Source organism: Phascolarctos cinereus, unplaced genomic scaffold (genome assembly GCF_003287225.1).
Source record: "Phascolarctos cinereus isolate Bilbo 61053 unplaced genomic scaffold, phaCin_HiC Scaffold_4;HRSCAF=312, whole genome shotgun sequence".
Taxonomy (NCBI): Eukaryota; Metazoa; Chordata; class Mammalia; order Diprotodontia; family Phascolarctidae; genus Phascolarctos; species Phascolarctos cinereus.
The window spans coordinates 283,382,820-283,410,792 of record NW_027555847.1 but is presented as its reverse complement, the minus strand read 5'-3'; the positions used below and the strand labels follow the sequence as shown (position 1 = coordinate 283,410,792).

General features: G+C 36.3%; 1 protein-coding gene across 3 annotated transcripts in view; it reads left to right on the top strand.

Annotated features, from left to right (window-relative positions):
* Nucleotides 1–16,322, top strand: part of ALDH7A1 (aldehyde dehydrogenase 7 family member A1) — a 40,218-nt gene extending 23,896 nt beyond the window's left edge. For all 3 annotated transcript variants that reach the window (XM_021009654.2, XM_078153098.1, XM_021009651.2), the window contains 10 exons: nucleotides 1,074–1,171; nucleotides 2,286–2,327; nucleotides 4,832–4,926; nucleotides 6,460–6,544; nucleotides 9,893–9,999; nucleotides 11,069–11,185; nucleotides 11,590–11,687; nucleotides 12,044–12,117; nucleotides 15,493–15,568; nucleotides 16,146–16,322. In XM_021009654.2, the coding sequence (XP_020865313.1) occupies nucleotides 1,074–1,171; nucleotides 2,286–2,327; nucleotides 4,832–4,926; nucleotides 6,460–6,544; nucleotides 9,893–9,999; nucleotides 11,069–11,185; nucleotides 11,590–11,687; nucleotides 12,044–12,117; nucleotides 15,493–15,568; nucleotides 16,146–16,200 (847 nt within the window). In that variant the 3' untranslated portion in view covers nucleotides 16,201–16,322. The remainder of the gene's footprint in view (nucleotides 1–1,073; nucleotides 1,172–2,285; nucleotides 2,328–4,831; nucleotides 4,927–6,459; nucleotides 6,545–9,892; nucleotides 10,000–11,068; nucleotides 11,186–11,589; nucleotides 11,688–12,043; nucleotides 12,118–15,492; nucleotides 15,569–16,145) is intronic.
* The last annotated feature ends 11,651 nt before the right edge of the window (nucleotides 16,323–27,973 follow it).

Sequence of the window (27,973 nt, the reverse complement as noted above, 5' to 3'; positions counted from 1 at the left end):
CCCTTCCTCCCTCACCATAGTATTCCATTACATTCATATACCACGGCTTGCTCAGTCATTCCCCAATTGATGGGCATTCTCTCAATTTCCAATTCTTTGCCACCACAAAAAGAGCTGTTACGAATATTTTTGTACATGTGGGTCCTTTTCCCATTTGTATGATCTCTTTGGGATATAGCCCTACAAGTGCTATTGCTGGGTCAAAGGGTATGCACATTTTTATAGCCCTTTGGGCATAGTTCCAAATTGTTCTCCAAAATGGTTGGATCGTTTCACAACTGCACCAACAATGCACTAGTGTTCCAATTTTCCCACATCTTGTCCAACATTTATCATTTTCCTGTTTTGTCATGTTGGCCAATCTGATAGGTGTGATGTGGTACCTCAGAGTTGTTTGGATTTGCATTTCTCTAATCAACAATGATTTAGAGCATTTTTTCATATGACTATAGATGGCTTTAATTTCTTCATCTGAGAACTGCCTGTTCATATCCTTTGACCATTTATCAATTGGGGAATGGCTTGTAGTCTTATAAATTTGTCTTAATTCTCTATATATTTTAGAAATGAGGCCCTTATCAGAGAGACTGGTTGTAAAAATTCTTTCCCAATTTTCTACCTTCCTTCTAATCTTAGTTGCATTGGCATTGTTTGTGCAAAAACTTTTCAATTTAATGTAATCAAAATTATCTATTTTGCTTTTTGTAATGTTCTCTGTCTCCTGTTTGGTCATGAATTCTTCTGTTCTCCATAGATCTGATAGGTAGATTACAACAATATTAATGGAAAGAATAGTCCCCAGAAAAACCAGAAAGCAAACATTGTGTAATTATAATAATCAAACATGCCATGGAAGAAGATAGAAGAAAATATACTTCCTACTTTCTTTTTCAGAGGTATGGAGCAACACACAGTTGATGTGTTGGTTAGTTTTACTGAACTGCTTTTATTCTTTAGTACAAGGAGTGACCAGAGGGAATGCAGATGAATAGAGTGATTGCCAAGCTTTTCTTAATTATTTGTTGTTGTCCCATTTCATCTGTTAAAATAGATCTCTGGCTTTTCTCTTACAGCACAGCAATGGCCAAAGATGAGCGGGTAGATCTGCTGTCCTTCACAGGAAGCACCCAAGTGGGAAAACTGGTGTCAGTCATGGTCCAAGAGAGGTTTGGTGAGTGGATATTCTAGCAGCCATACTTCTTTGAAGATTGAATGTGGCCTTTTCTCAAAACCCTTATACTGCTTCCCTGGAAATCTGCGTGGTGTTTAGAACATCCAAGTGAAAGAAAGGGTTACGTAATTATCTTACTAATTCTTAGGTCTAGCTGACACCAAAGCAAACTTTACAGGTTGCCAAAAAGGCTTTTCCTGAAGAACATTTGTTAGTTTCGCCTTGATTGCATTGGCCAGGCAGACGACCCTCCTATTTGCTTAAAGTCAAGTCTATGGACAGATGTTATTAATGACACTGTTTGGGAGGAAGGACTCTCCTCCTTACTGGGAAAAAGTGTGAGTACTTTCTAAATTAGGTGGTTCTAAGTAGAAGTTGCAGATAAGTTGGAGAAAAAATTGATCAGCTTGTCCGAAATTACTAATGTCATTTTTTCTGGGTGTATAACAACAAATGGAGGAAAAGTTCCAGAGGACTCAGGAGTCATCTTAATTTCACTGAGTCGACATCTTAGGCACAAGACCTGAATAGATTTTACAGGAGAATGGGAAATAAAACCTGGCTTTCCTTTTGGATCTCTTATGGATCAGTGAAAAGGAAAAGTATTATTCATTGGGGTCAAAGTAAAGAACATTAATGTTAGATATAATGTCTTTTGTTTCTTGGTATCTTCTGATGACATTTAGTGTGTCCTGCAAATGGCAGGTACTCTGTAAGCATAGTTTTCTGATTTAACTGCTATGACTAAAGTCACTAAGCAGTGACTTAGTATTTCAGTAACTATTCAGCTGATCTAGTGCAGTCCTGGTGGAGAAAGTACCATATCATGTGGACTGTTTACCTTTTTTTTTTTTTAGTGGAGTGGGGAGGCTGGGGGGTTTGGAGGGGAAGGAAAGTTTGTGTTGTTTTCCTAAAGTTATACAGGTGTGTGAGAGGTATTTTGACATAGAAAAACTTAGCTTTAATTATTTTAAATAAATTAGATTGAAATAAGTCAGTAGAATATAAAGTAAATATAGAAATGTATTTATTCAAGGAGTAATAAATGTTGGGAAGAGTATCCCTGAGACATTAAAAACAAAAGTGAGTCTTAACTTTTTTATTTCTTTTTAAGGGAGAAGTTTGTTAGAGCTTGGAGGAAACAATGCTATTATTGGTAAGGATGATAGCATTTTTTCTTGTTTATTCAAATTAGCTAAATTAGTCACTGAATTACCCCTCTGGGTTGATAGGAAGTTAAAGAAGTTGTCTACTCTTTCATTATGAGAACTCTTTCTCTGTCTCTGTCTCTATATATTTCATATCTTTAAGACCTTTACCTTGATCATAAAAGAAAATATGTATATATACTGAAGGCAGGAATAGATCAGGAGGAAAGAATTCAATGATCAATTAAATTTTCTCAGGTTTTCTCAATTTCACCTTCATTATTCCTTACAGTAATAAGTTGCTATTGTGTTTATATATCCCAATTAGCCCAAATGATGGGCACCTATTATTCTTAAGTTTTTTGCTACTACAAAAGGTCGATTAACTTTTTTTAGCTCAAGAGCTCAAGACTCGTCATCTCTTGTGTGACCTACTTATTGCTTTAGATTTGAATACATTAGTTGGTTTCTAATATTTGTTCTCATCCTGTTTGAGGAGATAGAACTTATTGCTAGTGGACAGAATTAGAATTGATGGATAAAAGTTATAGGTAGGTAGACTTTATCTTTTTTTTTAAAATTAAATTTTATGTTTTTTCATTCAATGAAAATCTACTTTGTCTTCCTTCCAACTTCCCCCCTTTCCGTCTTCCCTCCTCTCTCCCCCATAGGAAAAGAAAGAGAAACCAAACCCTAATTACAAACACGGAGAGTGGAGCAAAACAAATTCCCACATTGGCCATGTCCAAAAATAATGCCTCAATCTGTACTCTGAGTCCTTTACCTCTCTTGTCAGGTGATGGGTATGGGTAGCATGTTTCATCATGAATCCTCTGGAATCATGGTTGGTCATTGCTTTGGTCAGGGTTCTAAAGTCTTTCAAAATTGTCTCAGACTTTATCTTTATATGAGGAAAAACTTCCTAATAATTAATGTAAGTAAAGTCTTATTGACTACTAGCCAGAGATACTGCTTTGGATGGGGGTTAGATTAGGTGGTTCCCAAGCTTAGCTATTATGTGCTTGGCACATGATAGGCATTTAATAAATGTAGATTGATTAAAGTCACTTCCAGTTCTGTGATTATATGGTTCTCTAAATCTAGAGTAGGTAGTGTAAATGGCTAACCAGTGAAGTCCAGGTTGGTAGAGAGAACCTTATTTAGGGATAGATGGCTGTATAAGTTGAGATCAAGAGGTTATGATGAAAGTGAAGAGCAGCTTTAGCAGGAGTCCATCTGTCAATGGAGTTAATGTATAACTTTATATATGTTTATTTGTAAAGAAGACTAGCATGTAGGTGTAATGCCAGCTTTCATAATCTTCTACAAATACTATGGATATTGTTGCTATATCTTTAAGGGAAAAGGAGTAGGATCCTGAGGAGTTAGAGTTTAAATGTTAACTTGAGAGAGATACTACTGTTGCAGAATATTACTTATTGTGACTGTGTGAGACATAGAGAGAGGACTGTAAGAATTTCATAACTGTGAGAATGAGTTAAACTCAGTTCTTTCAAAGAAGTCAACTTGAGAATTTTTGAGAGAGTTTGATTGTTGTTTTGAGAGAGCTGAATGTTTGGACAGTGGTTCCAGTTTTTGTGGAGAAGTTGATTGTTATGGGTATTCTTTGAACATTCTCACAGCATATATATGTGTTATTGAAATAATGAAATGTTTTTGTTACATTGTTGATAAATTGTCTACACAAATGACACCAGGGTTTATATGAATGATGAGTGAAGACTACTGGTAAAAGAAATTTTTCCAAGGTAGAAGTTCAGAACTAATTAATTAATTAGTGATTGTAAAAGTTTTATCAGTTTATGAGGAAATAGCAGAACTGTATTACTTAATTATCTGAGAACCTGGGTAAGAATTAATAAGGAAATTGTCAAATAGCAGTTTAAAAGAGGGATGGCCACCTTACTTAGGCTGATGTGGGGTCAGTCATCCCTAAACCCTGCTGCATAAGGTTTGTTTACCGTTGTGATGGTTATCCTATGCTTTTAAGTAGAATCTTTCTTCCGTGGAACACATTTTTCTGACTTAAAAAATTAATAAACGTATCCCTTTTTTTCTAAATAAGAAAGATTTCTTTATTTTTACATTAAAATATTCCTACTTTAACAGGAGTACAAATAGGTTTTATATATTCTGCATATAGTTGCTAAGTGCTCACTATTTTATTCTAGCTGCTGTTCTGTTGTTTGGTCATGTCTGACTCTTTCTGACCCCATGGATCATAATGTTCATGGAGTTTTCTTGGCAAAGACACTGGAATGGTTTACCACTTCCTTCTTCAGTAGATCAAGGCAAATGACTTGACTTGTGTGGAATCACACAGCTAGTGTCTGAGTCTGGATTTGAACTTAGGTCTTCCTTATTCCAGGACCAGCTCTCTATCCTCTGGGCTGCCTGGCTGCCTCCTGTTTATTCTAGTTAACAGTAAAGAAAATACATTGTTGTTTTTTTTACCTGTTCTGGCCTATTTCCTGCTTGCTTTTCCTCCAAGTTTTTGAAGATGCAGACCTCAGTTTAGTTATTCCTTCGGCTCTTTTTGCGGCTGTGGGGACAGCGGGCCAAAGATGTACAACTGCTAGACGCCTGGTGAGTGTATCTATCTAAACTACATGTAACTCAGCCTTGACACCCTAAGCCAACTTTGCTCTTTTTTTTTTTTGATCCAAACTTCAGAGTCAGTTTGCTACTTTATACTAAGGTGCTATAGAGGCAGCACACAAAATGAATCCTCCAGAACAAATTGAGCAATGTGCCTAAAAAGAACAGTATAAATGAAAACTATTATATTGTGAACTGAAATGTGGGTAGTATTGGGTTCCTTTTCAGTAAGCTTTTTTCTTTCTATAAAAAAAGGTATTTTGAAACTTTAAAAACTTTTAGGGTCTATTTTGTGGCCTTTCACTTCACTCCTGATTTCTTTTCTCTGTTAATGACATAATTTGGAACAAATATGGAAATGCAGTCTGGCAACTGTTCTTGCAAATCTCAGCTATTGAAGACCCAGAAAAGAAAGTTCTTATCACCAAAGTCCTTGGCACTGTCAGATGGTTCAGTGATCAGGATTGGAAGTGATTTTGTCAGTGGAATTGACATAAAAGAAGTATTACTGCCTGCTTTGCCATTGCACCCTAAGGACCATTGAACTTTTCCACCTGACTTGCAGATGAAACCTTCCACGTATTGTCTTTCCCATTAGAATTTGACTTCCTTGAGAGAAGGGACCATTTTATTTTTTGTTTGTTTAGTGCGTTGCACATAGTAAAGCCTTAATAAATATTTTTATTCATTCAAATATGGATTTTTATATACAGAACTGGAAAGAAATTTAGAGATTATCTGATTAGGAAACAGATCCAAAGAGGTTAGTTGACTTGTTTGGTGTCATAAACACAATTTAATTTCATTATATGAAATTTGGGAAATTCAACTTCATTTCTGGACAATTCACAATAACTAGATTTTGTTAGTATGTAATGCACTCTTGATTTGATACAACTGTCTATTGTATGATATTTATGATAGTGTCTTTCATACTGTTGAGAAAATTTTGACTAGGTGCAAAATTTAACTGTAACATTCAAATTTATTATTCTGGTGGGTTTTTGAGGCTTAGCAGAGTGGTTTCTTGGACATGACTTTGAATTTTGTGCTGGTTTTCACATAGAATAAATTACTATTTAAGTGAAGGCTAATATTGAAGTGACAGTGTTATTTTAAAAAGGGCAAAAATGTCACTATAACATTAAAAGAGAATAATATTTTGTTGTTGTTGTTATTTTAGGCAGTGGGGTTAAGTGACTTGCCCAGGGTCACACAGCTAGTAAGTGTTATGTGTCTGAGGCTGGATTTGAACTCAGGTCCTCCTGAATCCAGGGCCAGTGCTCTATCCACTGCTCCAGCTAGCTGCCCCTAAAAGAGAATAATATTAAAATATGCAGAGATAGAATTCAAATTTTAACAAATAAAAAATAAACTTGTGAAATATGTTTTTTTATTTCTGTTCCTTGTTTTTGGAAATTTTGAATGGTGGAATCTTTTTAAGTTAGAGGACTATAAAAAATTTCAGAATGCTAAAAAATTTTTCTAATTTTTAAATTTCACGTGTATACTTCTTTTTAGTTTTTGCATGAAAGCATCCATGATGAAGTTGTGGACAAACTTAAAAAGGCATATGCACAAATTCGTATTGGAAATCCGTGGGATTGTAAGTGTTTTTTTTCTTTTTTTTGCTCTTGGATCCAGAGAAATGGTATTTACTACATTAAAAAAAGGTCTGATTATTCCTATGATTTCTAAGAGTTTTAAATAAAAATACTTGTATTTTTGTCAAAATCCTTTCCAGTATCTATTGAAATAACCATATTATTTTTATTACTTATATTATTAATATAGTTTATTAAATTAATAGTTCTGTTGTTGTTGAACTAACCTGGTATTCCTGCTACATACCCTAACTGGTCCTAGTCCTAGTGTATAATCCTTCTAACATGTTGTTGTAGCCTGCTTGCTAATATATTATTAAATATACTTTTCATCATTGTTTATTAGGAAAATTGTTTTGTAGTTTTCTTTCTCTGTGTTGTCTCCCCTTGGCTTAAGTATCAAGATCATATTTGTATCAGAAAGAGTTTAGAAAGGTGCCCCTTTTTCTTACTGCAAACAATTTATGTAGTATTGGAAGTAGTTGTTGTTTGAAAATTTAATAGAATTCACTTTTTTAAAAACTAAATTTATTTTTATTGTTACATTTAAGTTCTGAGCTGTCTCCTTCCCTCCCTCCCCACCTCACGCCACAAAAGGCTACCATTTGATACAGGGGAGTGTGTGTGTGTGTGTGTGTGTGTGTGTGTGTGTGTGTGTGTGTGTGTGTGTGTGGTGTATGTCTGTGTATGTTCATGTGTGTAAAACCATCTTATGCATACTTCTATTTATCAGTTCTCTTTGGAGGTGGCTAGCATCTTTCTTCATAGGTTCAAATCAGATAGTTGATTTGAGTATTTATAATACTCAGAATAACTTATTCACAGTTATTCTTCAAATAAAATTGCTAAGTGTGTACAATGTTCTCTTGGTTCTGCTCATTTCACTCTTCGTTATTTCATGTAAGTCTTCCCATGTTTTTCTAAATCCAACCTGCTCATCATTTCTTAAGGCACAATAGTATTTCATCACAGTTAGATATTACAACTTGTTTAGCCATTCCCAAATCCTGGTCATCCCCTCAATTTCCAGTTCTGTGCCACCAGAAGGAGAGCTGCTATGAATATTTTAGAACGTATAGATTCTTTTCCTTTTTCTCCAGTCACCTTGGGAAATAAACCTAATAATGGTATATCTGGGTCAAAGAGTATACACAATTTTATAACTTTGGACATAATTCCAGATTGCTTTCCAAAATAGTTAAATCAGTTTATGGTTCTACCAACAGTGTATTAATGTCCCAATTTTTCTACATCCCCTCCAACATTTGTCATTTTCCCTTTCTATCATTTCAGCCAATTTGATAAGTATGAGTTGATATTTCAAAGTTGTTTTAATTTGCATTTTTCTAATCAATAGTGATTTAGAGCATTTTTTAATATGGCTATCTCTGTCTATCTGTCTGTCTATCTGTCTGTCTATCTATCTATCTCTCTGATTTCTTCATTGGAAAAGTGCCTGCTCATATCCTTTGACCATTTATCAATTGAGGGATGACTCTTATTCTTATAAATTTGACAGAGTTCTCTATATAGTTGAGGTATGAAACCTTTACATCTCATAATGCTCTGTCTTATTTATTCATAAATTCTTTTCCTGTCTATAAGTCTGATGGGTAATAGGTTCCATGTTGAAGTGTTTTCAAAAGAGAAATTCCCTTCATGACAAAAGTAGCTATTCTTTTGCATCTTTTAAGTGGGCTGAGGACCAATATTGAAGCCACTTCAGTGGCTTTAGAGTGGGAAGAGATGTCAGTGTCTGTCTAGAGCTAGGCAGACCCACTTCTAAACAAAATTCTTCTCTCCAGCCCTAAGACTTACAGTGAGGGGAAACCCACTACTAACTCTTGAAATAACCCATACCATTTTCGGAACTTTTTCCTTAAATAATGTTTAAATTTGATCCTTAGTAACTACCCATTTTTCCTAGTTTTGTGCTTTGGGGTCAAGTATGACAAATCTAATTTCTCTTTGAGATAATAACCTTCAAATACTAAAGATGGCTACTACATTCCAACCCTACATCATCTCTTTTCTAGCCTAAGTATTCCCAGCTCCTTCAATCACTTCTTATATTTCATGATCATGAGGCCTTTTACTATCCTAGTTGTTCTGGATAGTTTTCTTTTATCTTCTTCCTAAAATGTGCTGCCCAGAACTGAACAGAACTGTGTTCTGATCCAAATATAGTCTAACTAGGGCACAGTACTAAATGCAGGAACGTGCTGGGAGCCATATCATACTAACTTGAAAAAGTCAATTGTTGAAGTTTCAGTGTGAGCATTTACACTTCGGAAGTTGGCATACTTCCATATCAGGGCTTGATTTATTATTTTGTTGATTATCTGCACTTAGGAAATGTTGGTAAAAATGTTAATAATGCAGATTAAACTTAAACGTGTGTCATGTGTTTTCAGAGAGCTTTTTGGTAAACATTTACCAGCATATCCTTGACTAAATGTCAGGATTGGACCTGATATTATTAGGATAAGAATTTAGAAGTCAAGATATGGGCCAAATGAAATTTCTTTAAAAAAACTTAAAACAATATTTTGGTTGTGCTTTTGTTTTATAGCCAAAACTGTTTTAATAGTAAATTATTAATTTGGTGGTTGTTAGGGTCTTTTTTTTTTTTTGATGTATGCTTATAAAGTGACCCCCTGGATGAGATTTTAGAGTTCTTGTTTAATTCTCTTGTTTTACAGATGAAGAAACTGAGGCCTAGAGTATTTAAATGATTTGTTCAAGATTATGTAGGAAATTTTAGAGCTAATGCTGGGAATAGAAGCTAGGTCTCCTGACTCCTAATCTGGTGTTCTTTCTGCTGAATCCTGTCCTTTTTTTTTTTTTTTGGTGAGGCAGTCGGGGTTAAGTGACTTGCCCACTGTCACATAGCTAATATGTGTCATGTGTCTGAGGCCAGATTTGAATTTGGGTCCTCCTGACTCCAGGGCAGGTGCTCTATCCACTGTGCCACCTACCTGCCCTTTGAATCATGTTATTCTTATAGTTTACTGACTTTTCCATTATCCTTCCCAGAGTTTTTCTTCTAATTCTTGGGATTCTTGGCAGTGAAATATTAAGAAGATGCTGGTTCAAATAGTTAATTGGTAAAAAAGAATGGAAAGGTAGTTGTTAGTTGCCATGCTAGCTTAGGTTAACTATTGCAAATACTTTGTAGAAAGTGGAGTAGTCTTAATTAGTTCAGTGTAATAGCTATCAGGCTATTCTAAGGGTGAAAACAAGGGAGTAATTGACAGTGTAATTAATTGTGAGGCATTAGTAAACTATATTTTGTCATGAATTGATGTCTTTGAGGGAAAAATCATCAAGAATTTCTTTTCTCTCTTTAGCTAATGTCCTTTATGGGCCTGTCCACACCAAACAGGCAGTAAACATGTTCCTTGGTGCAGTGGAAGATGCCAAAAAGCAAGGTGGCATAGTGGTCTGTGGTGGGAAGGTAAAGACTACAGTTTCTATAATTATAGTGTCCCATGTTTGAAATTACCTCCCTTGCTGTACTTAGGGCCAGTGGTGAATAGGACAGAATTTACTTTTCCTGACCTCTTTATTTCCCTAATAGACCTTACATTCTTTTTGTTCTCATCCTTCTTCACATTCCACTAGTATTTTAAGGGAAAAAAAATCACTGCTTTAAAAAGCAGGACTTTGTGTGATTTTATTTCACAGAATCATGGAATCATTTAGCACACTTTAATTAGAAGCATAGAGTACGGCTAATAATAGTTTAATAATTGTCATATCTTCTTCTTCATCTTCCCCACTTATATCTCTCATTTCTTGGTTCTTATTTCTTTCTTTCTCATCTACTTCAATACTCTCTCTCTCTCTCTCTTATTCTTTTTTCCCCCCTGTCCTGTCTTTTCATGCTCTCCCCTGACAGAACAAGGATGAGGAATAAGGATGAAGGAAGGAAGTTGCAGTATAATAGTAGTAATTATCTTTTTCAACTATAGTGTCAGCTTCACTGGGTGTATCCTCAAAAACTAATTACCATGCCTTATATGGACTTTATAAAATAACCTAAAATCATAGTCATAATATTAGAAAGGAACTTTAATGTCAGTTAGTGCAGTCTTTTATGCAGTGCAAGAATGTCTGTCTGATATTCCTGACATATGAAAACTTAACAGTTTTCTATTTAAAGTATTGTTTTGCAATATCTAAAAGATGATACTCAAATTAATGTTCTGTTTATTATTTGTATCATTTAAAATTTAATAATGTACAGAACTCTGTAGGACTAGAAGACCTTTTTTTGAATGTCATGTAAAGATTTAGCTCCCTTTCAGACTGTTTAAAGAGAAGCTAGCTCCAATGAAAGTAGGCTGCAGCTAGCTTAGTTAAAACAGCAAAGAGCAATATAGCATTTTTAATTTTTATTTGCAGTGGATTTATTTTGGAATCATACTTTTCCCCTTACTGAGTTTTTTCTCCTTCATAGATAATATGTACCTGGAAACATAAAATGTAATTTTCTTTCCTTTTTTATTTTCCTTTCCTTAAAGACTATAGATCGTCCTGGAAATTATGTAGAGCCAACGATTGTGACTGGTCTTGATCACGATGCATCCGTTGTGCACAGAGAGACATTTGCTCCTATCCTTTATGTTTTAAAATTCAAGGTGAAAACTGATAGTGCTTTTTATTTCTGTGTTTCACATTAATGAGAAAGTCTAATTTTCCAATGAATAAGTTAAGGGTTGAGAAGAGAAGACCTAAATTTATAAAATGTTACTAGAACAATTGTTAGGTAGATCCTAGGAGGTCATTCTGATTGATTAAAACCTGAAGATTCGTAGTGAAATAATGATGAGATGGTAACCCTAAAGGAATGAGATGAGTATATGAATAAAAACTATTATTCTTCAGACTCCTGAGTTTGTATACAGATAGCCAAATTTATATACACACATGTATGTTTGATTGAAGATGATGAAATTATGTTTATTTTAACTTTAGAATGATAATTCACCTACTGTCAATATTGAGTATGTTACCTAATAGTTCATATTCTTTGTATTTACAGAATGAAGACGAGGTCTATACATGGAATAATGAAGTAAAACACGGTCTTTCAAGTAGTATCTTCACAAAGGATTTGGGCAGAATCTTTCGATGGCTTGGGTATGTCACTACCTGTATAGATAATAAATATAGATTTAGGTTGAAAAATTCTAGTCACTGAACAGCTTTTATTTATTTATTTATTTTTTGGTGAGGTAGTTGGGATTAAGTGACTTTCCCAGGGTCACACAGCTAGTAACTGTCAAGTGTCTGAGGCCGGATTTGAACTCAGGTCCTCCTGATTCTAGGGCCAGTACTCCATCTACTGCACCACTTAGCTGCCTCTCACTGAACAATTTTTAAAAGTAGACATAGTTAAAATTTTTTTCAGCACAAAATACTTTATTTAGAAAAAATAACTTTTTAAGGTGTCATCTTCCCCACAGTAATATCTGTTATTGCTCTGTTTGATATAGGCCTAAAGGATCAGATTGTGGCATTGTAAATGTCAATATTCCGACAAGTGGTGCTGAGATTGGAGGTGCATTTGGTATGTGGGGAATTGTTTTCTGCATTCTGCATGAAATGGGGGAAGAAATATTGGATTTTAGAAATGTTTCATTAAAGCTTGGACTCTGAATAATTGAGAAAAGTTATCTTTATTGTAGAAGTGGTGGGATATGGGTGAGGATATTGCAAATAGGTACTGTTACACTATGTTGATGGGTTGTTTGGTTTTGCTGGACTGCTTTTTTTTCTTTTACAATTCTTTGTTTTAAGAGAAGGCTTACTGAGGAGGGAAGAGGCAGAATGTGATATGAAACAATAGGCTTAAATAAAAATAGAAATTAAAGGAAAAAAAGAGAAATATTTATTTAACCCTAAACCAAGAACAGAGTTTCAGAAAATAACAGCAATTTTTACTCTTAGCTGTCCTAATGTTTAGTATTCCACATAGTGGCCAAGATTCTTCAAGTTCTGTCCCCAGATCTAGTATTTTAATAATCTAGGCAATAAAAAATTTGAAAAAAAAATACGTCAATTCCTATAATCAAAAATGGGCTTAGTAAATATTAAATACTATCTCTAGACATAGGTATATTCAGTGTTTGTTTTCACCAAGCACTCCTCACTCTTCTCCCTAGTAACAAATCTAAATTCTAGACTCTTAGTTACAGTGGTAGTGGCAGAAGTGAATAACAGTTTTGTATTCTTAGCTGAAATTTAACCGACCAGTTTGCCTTAAGGTAAAGTAAAAATAGATAGCCCTTGGTTAGCTCGGAGTTGTTGGCACAAATGGAAAATAAAGCGTCCTATAGTTTAAATTTTAAAATGTTATATTCTCATTATGGTTTAGAGTACGTAAAGTATCTTAAGCATTAAATTTTTAAAAAGTGTTTTCATATCTTTTTTACATTGCTGTTGTTTTTCCCTCCCCTATCCAGCATGCCATTCTTTATAACAAAAGACAAAAGGAAAAGCAGTTCAGCAAAGCTTATCCAGGTTTCAGTAAAAGCTGATAGTATATACAATTAATTTTGAAAAATATATATATTTTTTGATGTTGATACCTGCCTTCTTACATTTAGCTTTAAAATGTATTATCATAGCATCCTTATGATCGTCAGGACAACCTGGATCCAAATCCAGACTCTTACAGTTTTAGCTTTGTGCTAAAGACAACTCTTTAGGACTCCTCTGCTAATGGTGCTGAGGGTTACTCCATACTGACAAAATCACTGCTTCAAGAATGGAAATTAAAGATGACTATACAGCATCAACTCTATTAGGCTGGTCTTTCTGGAGTACTTTGGGCTATTTTCAGATTCCTTCTAGTAATGACATTCTCTTGATCCCTAATGTCCCTTTTGCTCTCATAGAATTATAGCCAAATAACTATGGCATAAAGGAGAGTCATATATGTGAGAGAGAGAGAGAGAGAGAGAGAGAGAGAGAGAGAGAGAGAGAGAGAGAGAGAGAGTGTGAGAGTGTGTGTGTGTGTGTGTGTGTGTGTGTATACATATATATATATATATATATATATGTGTGTGTGTGTGTGTGTGTATATATATAAATGCAAAGAAAAGATGTGTGCTAGGAGAAGCTTTGAGAAAGGATTATTTTCAGCCAGTGAATAGGTAGGGACAGAAGCAGGAAAGGTTCCATGGAAAGCGCAGTCCTTGCATAAGATCTTGCAAAATAGAAACTTATTTTTTTTTTTGGTTAGGCTTTGAAGGAAGAGAGGCATGGACTAGGGTAGAGGGGAAGGCCAAAGTGGGGAGAATTCTACTCCAGATATGGGAAGATGGTATAAAAAGCAGTCTATTTTGGCTGTCATCTATAGTATATAAAGGGCAATAATATAAGCCTGGGAAGTGAGGTCAGAACCAAATTATGGAGGGCCATAGGGATCCACTAAAGGTTTTTGAGTAGAATGATCTGATCTCTAGTAGTGCAGTTGAAAAAAAATTCAGGGGTTAAAGTGAAGATGGATTAAAGAGGTTAGACTGGAATCAGAAACATCAGCTAGGAAACTTTCAGTAACCTAGGTAAGAAGAAATAGGGGTCCAGACTAAGATGGTTTCAATGAGTGGTGGTGGGAGATTGTAAAGGTAGAAATAACAGGATTTTGCAACTATATTTGAGAATGGGAAAAGAGTCAATGATGATGCTGAACTTACTAGTTTAGGTTACTGGTAAGATGGTAGTATTAATGGAAATAGATCAAATGCAAGAAGGGCTAGGGTTCTTTTTTTGGTGGGATGGGGCAAGCAGTGAAGAAGGCATAGAGAGTTTGAAGTTCTGGTGGGACATCCAAGTACAGATATTCAATTACACATAGATATTTAGAGATAGGAGGTTGGAGCTGAGGGGAGAGAATGGGGCCAGATCTGCAGATTTGGGGGTCCCTTGCATTAGTACTGGCAATTGCTTTAGGAGCAAAGAAAATATTAGTGATATTGAAGAGAGCAGAGTCAGAATGGTGTGGAAGAAAGCTGTATCATGAAGACATTGCCACATAGGGGAGCGATGAAGGAGAGGCCTCCAGTGTATTGTTTTTGGAAGTTTGTTAGTCCAGGGGAGGAGAAAAGTCATTAATTAGAGGGAGTAGCAGGGAGAATTTCACTTCTACCCTGACTACACAATTCACGAACACAGCTCATCCTCATCACTCAGAATTGTACCATTTGCAAGATCTCAGATTCCTTTCTTTGACTATGTAAGGTCCTAACTTTCTCTCTCTTCCATTTCTTCAGTCCTACTGAGCCTTCCCTTTGGTCCTCAGTCCTTTTCACTGCCTCTAGCACCCATAGATTTCCATTTGTATCCTTACCCATTGTAGGACTCATGTTGTTTAACCTTATAGTCATTAGTACCCTTGAATCCCTAACATTTATGCTTAGGGTTTGTTTTAAATCTTATCTACTCATTTAAGCTCCTAAACTTATCTCTGTACACCTTGCTCAAGATGAGTTCATTGTTTACTAAAAAAACTGGTGGAGAAGACAATTGAGATAGAAGTGTCCTAAACTTTCCTCATTTCTATTTAAATAGTTTTCTTTCTTCACCCAACTTCTCTTCCTCTCCCACATCAGATAAACAGATTCTTCTTTTTTTATTTTGTCTTTTCTAAAAATATGAATTTATATATGTATCTCATTGTTTTCTCTTTACCTTTGGTTCCTGAACCATAGCACTAAACATTGTTTTGGACATAGTAGATATTTGTTCAAGATGAATGGGGAGGAATTAAGGTACATGTAGGGTTGAGTGGAGGAAGGTACCATATCCACTATATTGGGGAACATAGTTGATGGTGATAGGTCTTGTCTTACTTTTATATACTACTCTACCTTGGCAAGTAAACTCTTATTTTATTTTTTAAAAAAAGTAGCTGAGTTGTGAAATTGTTTTGGTGTTTTAGGAGGTGAGAAGCATACTGGTGGTGGCAGAGAATCAGGAGGTGATTCATGGAAGCAATATATGAGACGATCTACTTGGTAAGAATTAGACTAAGCCGGAAAAACATTGAAAGTAGAAAATGATCTGGAGATTTCCTTCCTAGATCTTCCCTCACTCGCATTACATCAAACTGAATTTGATTTTTTTCCCCATATTTTCTCCAAGCTCAGAAATTGCCATTTCCATAGGTATCTCTATATTGTGACTACTTTTGTCCATAATGATGAGATGGGAGCAGTGCAAGTGCCTGTCTTCTGAAGCAAGTTGAGGGTTTACTAGCCTAGAGAAAATAGTGTGCATGGCTCACAGAAGTAGTCTTCTGTCTCCAGAGCATGGAAATGGCTCTTTACAGAAACAGTTGCTGGTTTTATGGCTCATTTCTGATTAGTAATCCCTTCGTACAGTGCAGTGTCTTTCCCCTGTTGTCTCCTATTCTTCCACTTGTCTCAGCAGTCTGCTGTGTCTTCCTTCCTCCTCACCCTGGCAACCTTGTCTGGGAGAACTCCTCCCAAGAGAAATCTGACTGTGTAGAGACATTATGCTTTAGTTAAATTAGCTTTGTAAACATTAAAGCTATTTTTCTAAAAAAATTTTTCTTCTTTCTTTTTTCCCCAGCACCATCAACTACAGTAAAGACCTTCCTCTGGCACAAGGAATCAAGTTTCAGTAACAGTATTTTGGGTTAATATGACACCCACACTTACCTCTTTAAGAGGTAAATCATGGGCCTCTTTTTGTCATTTGAAAGTGGAAAATAAAGTTGCAAAAAAAGCACAAAGACATTTAGTGAAAGATGGATTGGAATTGTGCATCATTCCCATTTTCTTTTTTAGAGGCCAATCTTGAATGTAAAATCTGCATTCATTTGCTTAAGAACGGTGAGAATCTGACTAATCCACTCTTTGAAAAGAAAACACATGTTAATAAACTTGAACAATATTTATAGGACAGTAGGAAATGGTAACCATATTTCTGATAATAGAGGCCTTACACAAAACAGATGTTTTAACCTGCCTATTTCTATGGTCATTCCTTTCATTTCAAGTGAAAACTTATTTTAATCAGAGAATCTTTCAAACAAGAAGTTGATGGTGAAAGAAAGTCTCCAAGACTGTATTCACCAGCGTTATGCTTAGGCACAACAGTTGTGCCTAAGTGGCTTAGGTTTTTAGAAATATTGTCATGGGCGCTATTGATAATATGAAATAAATATGACTGTATGTTGATTTAGAGGTATGTATAGGATAGTCTCATGCTTGTCACTGTGATGATCTTCAATTTAGTCTTGAGGTCATGTGGGTCTGTGGATTAGTAGATTTCTAAAATACAGGCCTCACATAATTCCTCCCCTCCAAGTTCACAATCTGGGACTGAAGATCACTGAAATAAATCTTGTGTGGATTTTATAAAGAAAATATATTTTGATCATCAGGTTTTTCTGTTTTTATAACTCATCTAATTGAGATTCCATATGATTAAGGATTTCAATATAGGTTTCTATAGGTTAGAGTTAACTATAAATACTAGCAATAGTTATGTGAAAGGCTCTAAATATATCATGATAATACTAACATGTTGTATTTCAATCAGACATGCTCATTTCCAGGGCATCTTAATCAAGTAAACTTGATCAAATTGGATTTAAGAGTGTTACCTGTAGGAAGAAGAGCAGCGTTTGGATGATTTTTCTAAATAATTGTGTATGGTTCTTGTTTAAAGTTTGGCCTCTCATACTCTTGCACAGTATACAGTGGTTTTCCAGGTTGTGCATAAATATAGATGGTGTCTGTACTGGATTTGAAGTTGCTTATATTTTTGATTGTTCTTCTTACCAATAACTTCTCAAAAGATCACTTATGTTTCTAAAATGCCTTGAATTGCTATGGCCCTTTTTGTATACTACTAATTTCAAGTTTTTTCTAAGAGGAGAATAAGTTCCAATTTGTGACACTAAAATAATTTCATATAACTAAGAATACTTTCTACAATGAATTTTCTAGCAATAACAAAAAATTAAACATTTCCTCTTTTTCCTTTGACATTGGAATAATTGTCTTAAATCGGTTTAGAGATAGAGTATTTCTGTACGTGTGGAGAAGTAAAGTTTTTTTTTTTGAAAAGGAAAAAATACAAGTTTCATTAATGTAAAATCATGAACAGAATTGGAAAGGACCTTAGAGATCATCTAAATTAATTTCAAATTTTTAAAAAATCCATCTTTAGCAAACCGACAGGCGGTCATCTTCATTAAGGCTGTCATTGATGTGCAAAACACTATTCCCTGAGGTAGTCCATTCCTCTTTTGGACAGCTCCAAATGTTTTGTTGTTCAGTTGTTTCAGTCCTGTCTCTTTGTGACCCCATATGGGGTTTTCTTGGCAAAGATACTGGAGTGGTTTGCCATTTCCTTCTCCAGTTCATTTTACAGTTGAGCAAACTGAGGCAAACAGGGTTAAGTGACTTGCCCAGGGTCATACAGCTGTTAAGTGCCTGAGACGAAATTTGACCTCAGGTCTTCCTGACTCCATGCCTGGCACTCTATCCACTGTGCCAAATTATTTTGAATAGAAATCTACCTAACAGTATTGGATATTTTATAAAATAAAGTATGCTTAATATGAAAAAAATTGACCATTTGCTTTTTTAATAACATTTTTGTTGATATGTTATCACCCTGCTCCCAGTTGCTTCAAAGCTTCATGTTGTGGGTTTCTGACAACACTGGAAATTTCTTGTGGGAGCCTTCTGTTTTAGCTCTGCATGCTATAAGTATATCTGTCTCTTGCTAGGAGACTTCTGTCTTGTTTGTCTATACTGCTGTTGGCTTTTCTGGCAGGCCTTCTTTCCTGTAGCCCATGAGTTTCTGGATGAGTTTTGGGCAGTTTTGTGGTAGATAAAATCACTTAAACTAACAGTATTCAAACTCTACTGCAAAGAGCACAACTCTAATGGGCTGGTCATTTTGTTTAAATATCAAATGTATGTTTGCTTAAAAGACTTTTAGGGAAAACTCATACAAGGCAAGAACTCACACAAAGGTCAGAAGAAGCAATACAAGGATACTCTTAAGGTCTCTCTGAGGAACCTTATAATCAGTTGCATGACTTGGGAGTCACTGGCAAAGGACCACCCAGCATGGCATGCCCACATCAAAGTTACTGCTCTATGAGAATTGCAGTAACTCAAAAGAAACCTGAGATGCGCAAATTTAGAAACATCTCCACACCAAATGTTTGTATGTACTATTTGTGCCCGACATGTAGTAGAGCCTTCTGAACTCATATTGGCCTGATCAGCCAGTCAGGCACACTGTACCCTGACTCCAACATAGTGATGTCATTTTTGGTCTTTTTTGAGAACAAAGGACAGCAACCAATCAACCAGCTAAGGAATTCAGAGCCCCTGGGCCTGGGATGTCTTCTGACATTTTAGAGTCAAAGAATGACTAAAAATTTATTTTTATCCTTCTGTGTGTGTTATTCCAGGTCTTTTCTATCTTAGCTCCCATAGATATTTTAAAAACAAAATTATGTATAAAAATCCTTGAAAATCCAGTAAGTAACTAATTTAAATTAAAAAAATTCCAACAGCAGTTTTTTCCAGAAAAAAATATTATTGAACATTTTTTTTTTGCTGTTGAACATATTTTTAAGGAATAAATGAGGGTTAAAGTGTAACAGCATGATCTGATCTAGTGGTCTAGTTTTTTTTTTTTAGTATTTTATTTTTTCCAATTATATGTAAAGATAGTTTTCAACATTAACTTTTATAAGATTTTCAATTCTAAATTTTTTTCTCCCCCCCGGATGAGGTCTAGAAGTTTAGGGGTGCTGGGACCCCAAAATCATGACATGCTAGTCCTGCCAAAAAGAATTCAACCCAAGCCTTCTTTCAGCCAGAGACAAGGTTTATTAAAGATCCACCATATTAGCCAGACTTTTAAGGAATCTGAGCATCTGTGAACTATTGGCCAGATTGTAAGAATCTGAGCGAAAACTGAAAATTTTTTTTTTTGGCTAGTCATTGGGGTTAAGTGACGCCCAGGGTCACACAGCTAGTCAGTGTCAAGTGTCTGAGGCCAGATTTGAGCTAGGGTCCTACTGACTCCAGGGCCTGTGCTCTATTCATTGTGCCACCTAGCTGCCCCCTTGGTCTAGTCTTTTAAAATTCTTTAGCTCTTGCCAAGAATAGGTGTACATACTTGAACCAAATCCAAGTGGATCATTCTGATAATGTTACACTAACATTATTGAAGCACCTAAGTCCTGATAGACTTAACCAATGAAGAAACAACTAGATGACAATTCTGAGAAACAAGGGAAGGGGAGAGGAGGCAGGGGGAGTAGAGCATGGGCCGTAGAGTCAGGAGGACCTGAGTTCAAATGCGGCCTTAGACACTTGACACTTATAAGCTATGTGACCCTGGGCAAGTCACTTAACCCAGATTGCCACACACACACACACAAGAATTGTTCAGTAAAAAAAAAAATTATCTTGTATGCATTGCCAGAGCTGGCTAGTATCTAATAAATGTATTTACCCGTGAATAGAAATACCTATGTGCACACATGTGTGTACACACATTTATGCATACATACATATATAGATAAATCTATACATACATTAGATATAAATAGTTCTCTACATACACAATACAATATATAGTTTTATATATATAATATACATATACACATGCATATATACACAAGTGGATATATGTATTTGTAATTTGACTCACATCTATGAAGTAGATTTATGCTTGAAGTCATAGTGATTATGCATTTATAAGGGTAGTTATGAACTGGCTTATCATGCCCTTAGAGAGCAAAACTCAAAGTTCTGTTGTAACTTTGCAAAATTTTCATTTGTTGATTGCTTGGCTGTGTAAATACTGATAAAGTCTATGTAAGTACTGATGTTAAGTTAATAGAAATTAATTTCACTAGTTGCTCAATCACTATCAAATCACTAGTTGTTTCTGTCTAGTAGAAATGTTCATAGTCTTTTTGCATTTAAACAGATCAAGACTACGTGCCTTTTATGAAAGAAAAATGCCCTACAACTACTTAAGGTGAGATAGATGCTTGTGCTTAAAACATGCAAGTAGTTGACATTCTTTGTTACTTCAAGTGTACTGTTTTTTTTTCTTTTCCTAATGAGTGAGTTTGCAATTCCATGATTTATGGCAGTGAATTTTAGGTAATCTTTGGGCAAGTACCAGAAGAAAGTGCCCTACCACTATAAGGATTACCTATGGTACAGAAAGACTTCTGTGCATGTACATGTGCCTTGTATAGCAAGCACTGAGAAGCTGGGGTGTCTGGGACTTGAGCCCAGGGTAGACTTTGGACTTGGAACTTGGGATGATGCCCAGTATTTTTGTCCAGACTCCAGCTGGATGGTTTTATGCATTGAGGGAATCATGGAAATTTCAACCTAGGGCTTCCATGTTCACGAAATGTGAAATTCTTTTATATGATCACAGTCTATTGTCTTTCTACCTCTTCCTCTGACTTACAAACCCAAACTCTGTTCTCTGGCCACACTGTGACCACTAGCCCTTCAACCACTTAGCTCTTCTATAGGCCATAACCCCAGAGCTAGCTTCATTCTCCCTTTTCTATCTAACCCATCGGTGAACCAGTTAAACTTTATATTATCCTCCTCTCTTGAGTCTTTTTGACCCCTTGATACCAGGAATCATGCACTGATAAGCCTGTGCTCCCATCATCCATTGCCTTTACTCCTACATACTTGTATCTGAAAGAAACTGGAGAAAATAAAGAAACTATGTTGACTGGGCCTACTACACATTTGTGTTATATAATCTCAATTGGGCCTAAACTATTGCAAGTCAATCCGTTTACATTTTCTTAATTGTCACTATCCCATTTGCTACAGCTGCTCTTCCAAACCTTTTCATCTCTCCTCAAATCTCCCATGGCTCCCTTCCCACACAAACTCTCAGCTGAGATACCTTCTGTCTCTATCTCCTCTTTCACCCTTATTTCACATAATGAGTTAGTTTTTCTTGATAAAGCAAACCCATCTCCATGTACAACTGATCCTATTCCATCCTGTTTTCTCTAGTAGATTGCCCCCTCTATTATCTTTCACTTATGTTCAGACTCTCTCTTTTGGCTATTTCCCTACTGTCTGCAAATAGGCCCATGTCTCTACTATCTTCAAAAACTCACTTGATACGTCTATCATATTTCCCTCCTCTCTTCTGTCAGTATTAGGTGCCTCCATTTCCTCTCTTCTTAATTTTCTACAGTTTGGCTTCCAACCTCATCATTCAATTAAAACTGCTGTCTCCAAAGTCGACTCAAAAATAGGTATTGGACACCATCCAACTGTTTTACTCTGGATTCCATCACAGCCAGGTTAGGAACCAAACTTTCTGAAGCCTTCAGGGATGGAATAGTTTAAAGCAGTGATCACATAGAAAGAGGCAAGGGAATGAGGCAAATGTATACTTGAGTTTATGGATCAAGTATTGGTAGATGGGAGGTTGAAGAAGATGAAAGGTACTCATTTATTTTCAGGGCCCAGAGATGCAAAGTGGCCTGGGCCAGGCTACAACCATAAGGGGGGAAAAAATCTAAGGTGAAAAACTAGATCGTGTTAGGGGACAATTATGGCACCTATAAGCCAATGAAACATAAAACAAACAACTTCTGAAGTGATGTAGGGCATATATGACATTCTTTCACATTTACTGATTGTTATTAACCTGGGCAAGTCACTAACCCTCTCTCAGACTGTTTCTGTATTATAAGCATTATAATTAAATACCATTAAGTATGTAAAATAATGGGGTTTGCTAAATTCCCTTTCAGATCTAAGTCTATGGTCCTATGATTTAAAAATTCTATCTTCTGTTGGCAAAGAGATGGAAAAAATTTCATGTATTCAGGGATAGTTCTATAAAGTAGCATGGAAATCACTATGTTGCTTCTACAGTAGTATTTACAACTCCCAAAGTAACTAAAGTCCAACTTTGATGCTCTATTTTGGCATAAAGGTTGCAGCCTTCTAGGTTTCCAAGGTTATGCTAGTGCATATCCTATGCAAAATCTGGTAATTCCAACAAAGCTGGAAAGGCTTTGAGAACAAGTCAGCAGTGAACTCTGTTATTTGAGGACTCACTTAGCTAAATTTAGAGAGACTTATCACTTGGAGTTTGCTCACAAGATGATGATTCTTTTTTTTGTTAGAGCAGCTTTTTTTTAAAAACAATTTTGCCTTAATTTTTAATTTTTATTTTTATAGAGATCTTTTATTTTTATACTGTTTTTATTTCTGAATGTTTCCTTCTCATTTCCCTAATCCAGAAAAGTATCTTTTATAATAAGGAATAATAAAGAAGAGAAAAAAATAGTTCCTCAAAAATAATCTATGAATAAGCAATTCAGAAATCAAGCATGCAGTGTGTGCCAGACACTGTGGTAAGTGCTGAAAATGCAAATGCAAGAATGAAACACTCTGTAGTCACAGAGAATTGGTATTTTAATGGTTAAAAACAAGTACATAAGTAACTATACAGAGAATAAATACAAAATAGTTAAATACAAGATAGTTTGAAAGGGAAGGTGCTTGAATTTGGGGGATCAGGAAAGGCTTCCTATAGAAGGTAGTGCCTGAGCTGCATCTTATTGGAAGAGGGAATTCTATGAGGAGGGAGGGCATTCTTTACATTCATTACATCGTAAAAGCACAGAGATCCATTGTTATGTGAACGATGCAGTTTTGCTGGAGTGTGGCATGGCAAGTAATGCCTAATGAAGCTAGAAAGATTGATTGGGGCCAGATCGTGAAAGGTTTTTAAAAGTTAAACATAGAAATTTATATTTAATACTAACAGAAACAGGGAGCCACCGCCAACGTGCGTGGTCAGATCTGTGCTTAAGGAAAAAAACGCTTACAGGTTTGGGAGTGAGAAGAGACCTGAAGCATGGAAGCCAATTAGCTGGCCATTGAAATAACCTCGGTAAGAGGTGATGGTCTGAACTAAGGTGGTATAGCTGTATGAGTAAAGAGAAGGTGTGGGATATGAAGGATGTTTGTGGAGAGTTGATAAGTGTTTAGATGTGTGGGTTGAGGAAGTATGAGGCATTGAGGATAATATCAAGATTTCAGGGACATCTGTTGTTGGAAGACTGTTAGAATGGTGTTACTTTGGACAGAAATACTGAAATCTGGAAGAGGAAAGGGTTTGTTTAGGATGGGGTGGGGAACCTGTGACCTTCTAGGTCCTTGGGTGTGGTCTTTTGACTGAGTCCAAGTTTTACAGAACAAATCCTTTTTTTCCCCTTTTTTAATGATCAAAATTTATTTTCTTTCCCTCCCCAACTTACCCATCCCCACTGCAAAAGTTAAAACAAAAACAAAACCCTCATAATAAATTCATAAACAAGCAAAACAAATGCCCACATTGGCCGTTTTCAAAACACTTATATACTCTGAGTCACCATGGCTTTATCAGGAAGTGGGTACCACATTTCATCTTTGGCCTTCTACTATCATAATTGGTCATTGCATTAATCAGAATTCCCTAAATCTTTCAAAAATGTTTGTTTTTATAATGTCATTGTATAAATTATTCTTCTAGCTTTATTCATTTCAGTCTACCTCTTTATACAAGTCTTTCCAGGTTTCTCTGAAATGGTCTCTTACATAATTTGTTCTAGTCCACTAGTGTTCCATTACACACAGATAGGTAGATAAAAAGATACATTGTTCGATGAGGTAGCCAAGCCTCACCTACATATATCTATATCTCTATCCATCTATTTAGGGATATATTTCTATCTACCTATCTATCTATTTAGTGCTAGTGAGACAGTCATGTCCTCATAGATACAGATATCAATATCAATATCTATATCTGTATCTCTATCTATCTATCTATCTATCTATCTATCTATCTATCTATCTATCTATCTATATCTTCTACTTGATGGGAACTTACTTAGTTTCCACTCCTTTTTTTTTTAATATAAATTTATTTATTTTTAGTTTTCAACATTCACTTCCACAAGTTTTTGAGTTCCAAATTTTCACCCCATCCCCTCCCCCCACCCCAAGATGGCATGCATTCTGAATATCCCTTCCCCTAGTCTGTCCTCTCTATCTCTCTCCCCTTCTCTTATCCCCTTCCCCTTCTATTTTCCTATAGGGCAGGATAGACTTCTGTACCCCATTTCCTGTATTTCTTATTTCCCAGAAAACATTTTTTTTAAACATATGTTTTTAAAACCTTAGGTTTCAAATTTTCTCTCTTCCTCCCTCCCCACCCATCCTCATTGAAAAGGTAAGCAACTCAATATAGGTTGTACATGTGCAGTTATGCAAAACATGTCCATACTAGACATGTTGTGAAAGATTAATTCTATTTCCCTTAATCCTATCCTGCCCTCCCATTTATTCTATTCTTTCTTTTGACCCTGTCCCTCCTCAGAAGTATTTACTTCTGATTACCCTTTCCCAATCTGCCCTACTTTCTATCATCCCCCTGCTCTCTTGTCCCCTTCTCCCCCTATTTTCCTGTAGGGTAAGACAGATTTCCATACCCAATTGAATGTGTATGTTATTCCCTCCTTAAGCCAAATCCTATGAGAATAAGATTCACTCATTCCCTCTCACCTTCCCCGTTTCTCCACTGTAAGAGACTTTTTTTTCGTTTTTTTTTTGTGAGATAATTTACCCCATTCTACCTCTCCCTTTCTTCTTCTCCGAGTATAATCCTCTCTCATCCCTTAATTTTATTCTCCAGATATGACCCCTTAATCTTCAACTCACCCTGTGCCTCTATCTTCTATCTATCATATACATACATATAATTTTTTTCCTCCAACTACCCTAATACTGACAAAGGTCTCATGAGTTATAAATATCATCTTTCCATGCAGGAATGTAAACAGTTCAATCTTAATAAGTCTCTTATGATTTCTCTTTCCTGTTTACCTCTTCATGTTCCACTGAGTCCTGTATTTGAAAGTCAAATTTTCTATTCAGCTCTGGTCTTTTCATCAAGAATGCTTGAAAGTCCTCTATTTCACTGAATGACCATTTTTCCCCTGAAGGATTATACTCAGTTTTGCTGGGTAGGTGATTCTTGGTTGTAATCCTATCTCCTTTGCCCTCTGGAATATTATATTCCATGTCCTGCAGTCCTTTAATGTAGAAGCTGCTAAATCTTGTGTTATCCTGATTGTGTTTCCACAGTACTTGAATTTTTCCTTCTGGCAGCTTGTAATATTTTCTCCTTGACCTGGGAACTCTGGAATTTGGCTATAATATTCCTAGGAGTTTTCCTTTGGGGATCTCTTTCAGGAGGAGATCTGTGGATTCTTTCAATTTCTATTTTGCCCTCTGGTTCTACTATATCAGGGCAGTTTTCCTTGATAATTTCTTGAAAGATGATGTCTAGGCTCTTTTTTTGATCATGGCTTTCAGATAGTCCAATAATTTTTAAATTCTCTCTCCTGGATCTATTTTCCAGGTCAGTTGTTTTTCCAATGAGATATTTCACATTGTTTTCTAATTTTTCATTCTTTTGGATTTGTTTTACAGTGTCTTGATTTCTCATAAAGTCACTGTCTTCCAATTGCTCTATTCTAATTTTTAAGGAAGTATTTTCTTCAGTAATCTTTTGGACTTCCTTTTCCATTTGGCCAATTTTTCTTTTTAGGGCATTTTTCTCCTCATTGGCTTTTTGGACCTCTTTTGCCATTTGGGTTAGGCTATTTTTTAAGGTGTTATTTTCTTCAGTATTTTTTTGGGTCTCCTTTAGCAAGCTGTTGACTTGTTTTTCATGATTTTCTTGCATCACTCTCATTTCTCTTCCCAGTTTTTCCTCTACTTCCCTTACTTGCTTCTCAAAATCCCTTTTGAGCTCTTCCAAGGCCTGGGACTGATTCATATTTTTCTTGGAGGCTTTGGATGTAGGAGCTTTGACTTTGTTGTCTTCTTCTGGTTGTATATTTTGATCTTCTTTTTCACCAAAGTAAGATAATATGGTCTGACTCTTTTTGCTCTGCTTGCTCATGATCCTGGCCAATTACTTGAGTTTTAAACTCTTTGTTAAGGTAAGAGTCTGCTTCCAATGTGGAGAGTGTACTGTCCCAAGCTTCAGGGGTTTGTGTAGCTGTTTTCAGAGATACTTGTAGGGACCTGTAAATTTTCAGTTCTTCCAAGGTGGTATGATAAGGGGCGAGGTGTTTACTCCTTTCCTGGCCTGTGACCACAAGTACTCCTTTCTGTCCTGTAACTGTGAGGAGGGGCTCTTCTGTACAGCCACTGTAGGCTCCACCAAGCCAGCGCTCCTCCTCACCCCAGCATCACCGACCAGAACTGTGGCCCAGATCCAAACATGGGCAAAGCAAGAGATTCCTGCCTCAGCACTGGCAAAGAAATCCCAGCAATCCCTCTCTGATCAGCCACTGGATTCCTCCTCAGTCTGTGGGCTGGAAGCTCAGGAAGCAGCGGTGCCCCCCCCCCCACAAGCTCTTGGGGAATGGAGCTGAGACCCCGCCTTCCTCTCTGACCACTGACAGAAACAGACTTTTCCCACTGACCTTCTAAGTTGTCTTTGGCATTGGTGGATTGAGGAGTCTGGAAACCTCCACAGCTGCCCGAGATTCAGTCCTCTGAGGCCTGCTCCAGGTTTGCTGCGGCCTGCGCGCTCACGCCACGCTGTGCTCCCAGCCGGGCGCGATGTACCTTTCTGATCGATCATCCAGTTTGTCTTGGGCTGGAAATTTGTTTCACTCTGTCTTTTTGTGGCTTCTGCTGCTTTAGAATTTGTTTAGAGCCATTTTTTTAATAAGTATTTGGAGGGGTTTGGAAGAGAGCTCAAGCAAGTCACTGCTTTCACTCCGCCATCTTGGCTCAGCCCCCCAGAACAAATCCTTTTCACAGAACAAATCCGCTTAATAAGAGGATTTGTTCTGTGAAGTTTGGATTCAGTCAAAGGGTGTCACTTGAGGACCTAGAGGGCCACATGTGGCGTCAAGCCTACAGGTTCCCCACCCCTGGTTTAGGAAGTTGGAATTCATTTTTAGATGTTTTAGATATCCAGTCATTGATATGGAACTGAAGTTCTGAAAAGAAACTAGGGCTGGATATATAGATCTGTAGGTCATCTCCATAGAAATAATAATTTAGTTCATGGGAGCTGATGAGTTTACTGAGAGAGAATGTAGAGAGAGAAGAGGGCCCAAGAACCTTGGGGAACAACTATAGTTTCAGGGCATAATATGAATGCCAGCAAAGGACATGGAAGAGTGGTCATATAGGTAGGAGAAGCACCAGGAGAATCAGTGTCATGAAAAAAAAAAGTAATAATGTATGCAATGTTTTGCACCTGTGGTCCCCTAGATCTTCAAAGAGGGCAAAGAAGTTCATTTTCTCATCTCTTTTTAGGGCCAAACAATCATA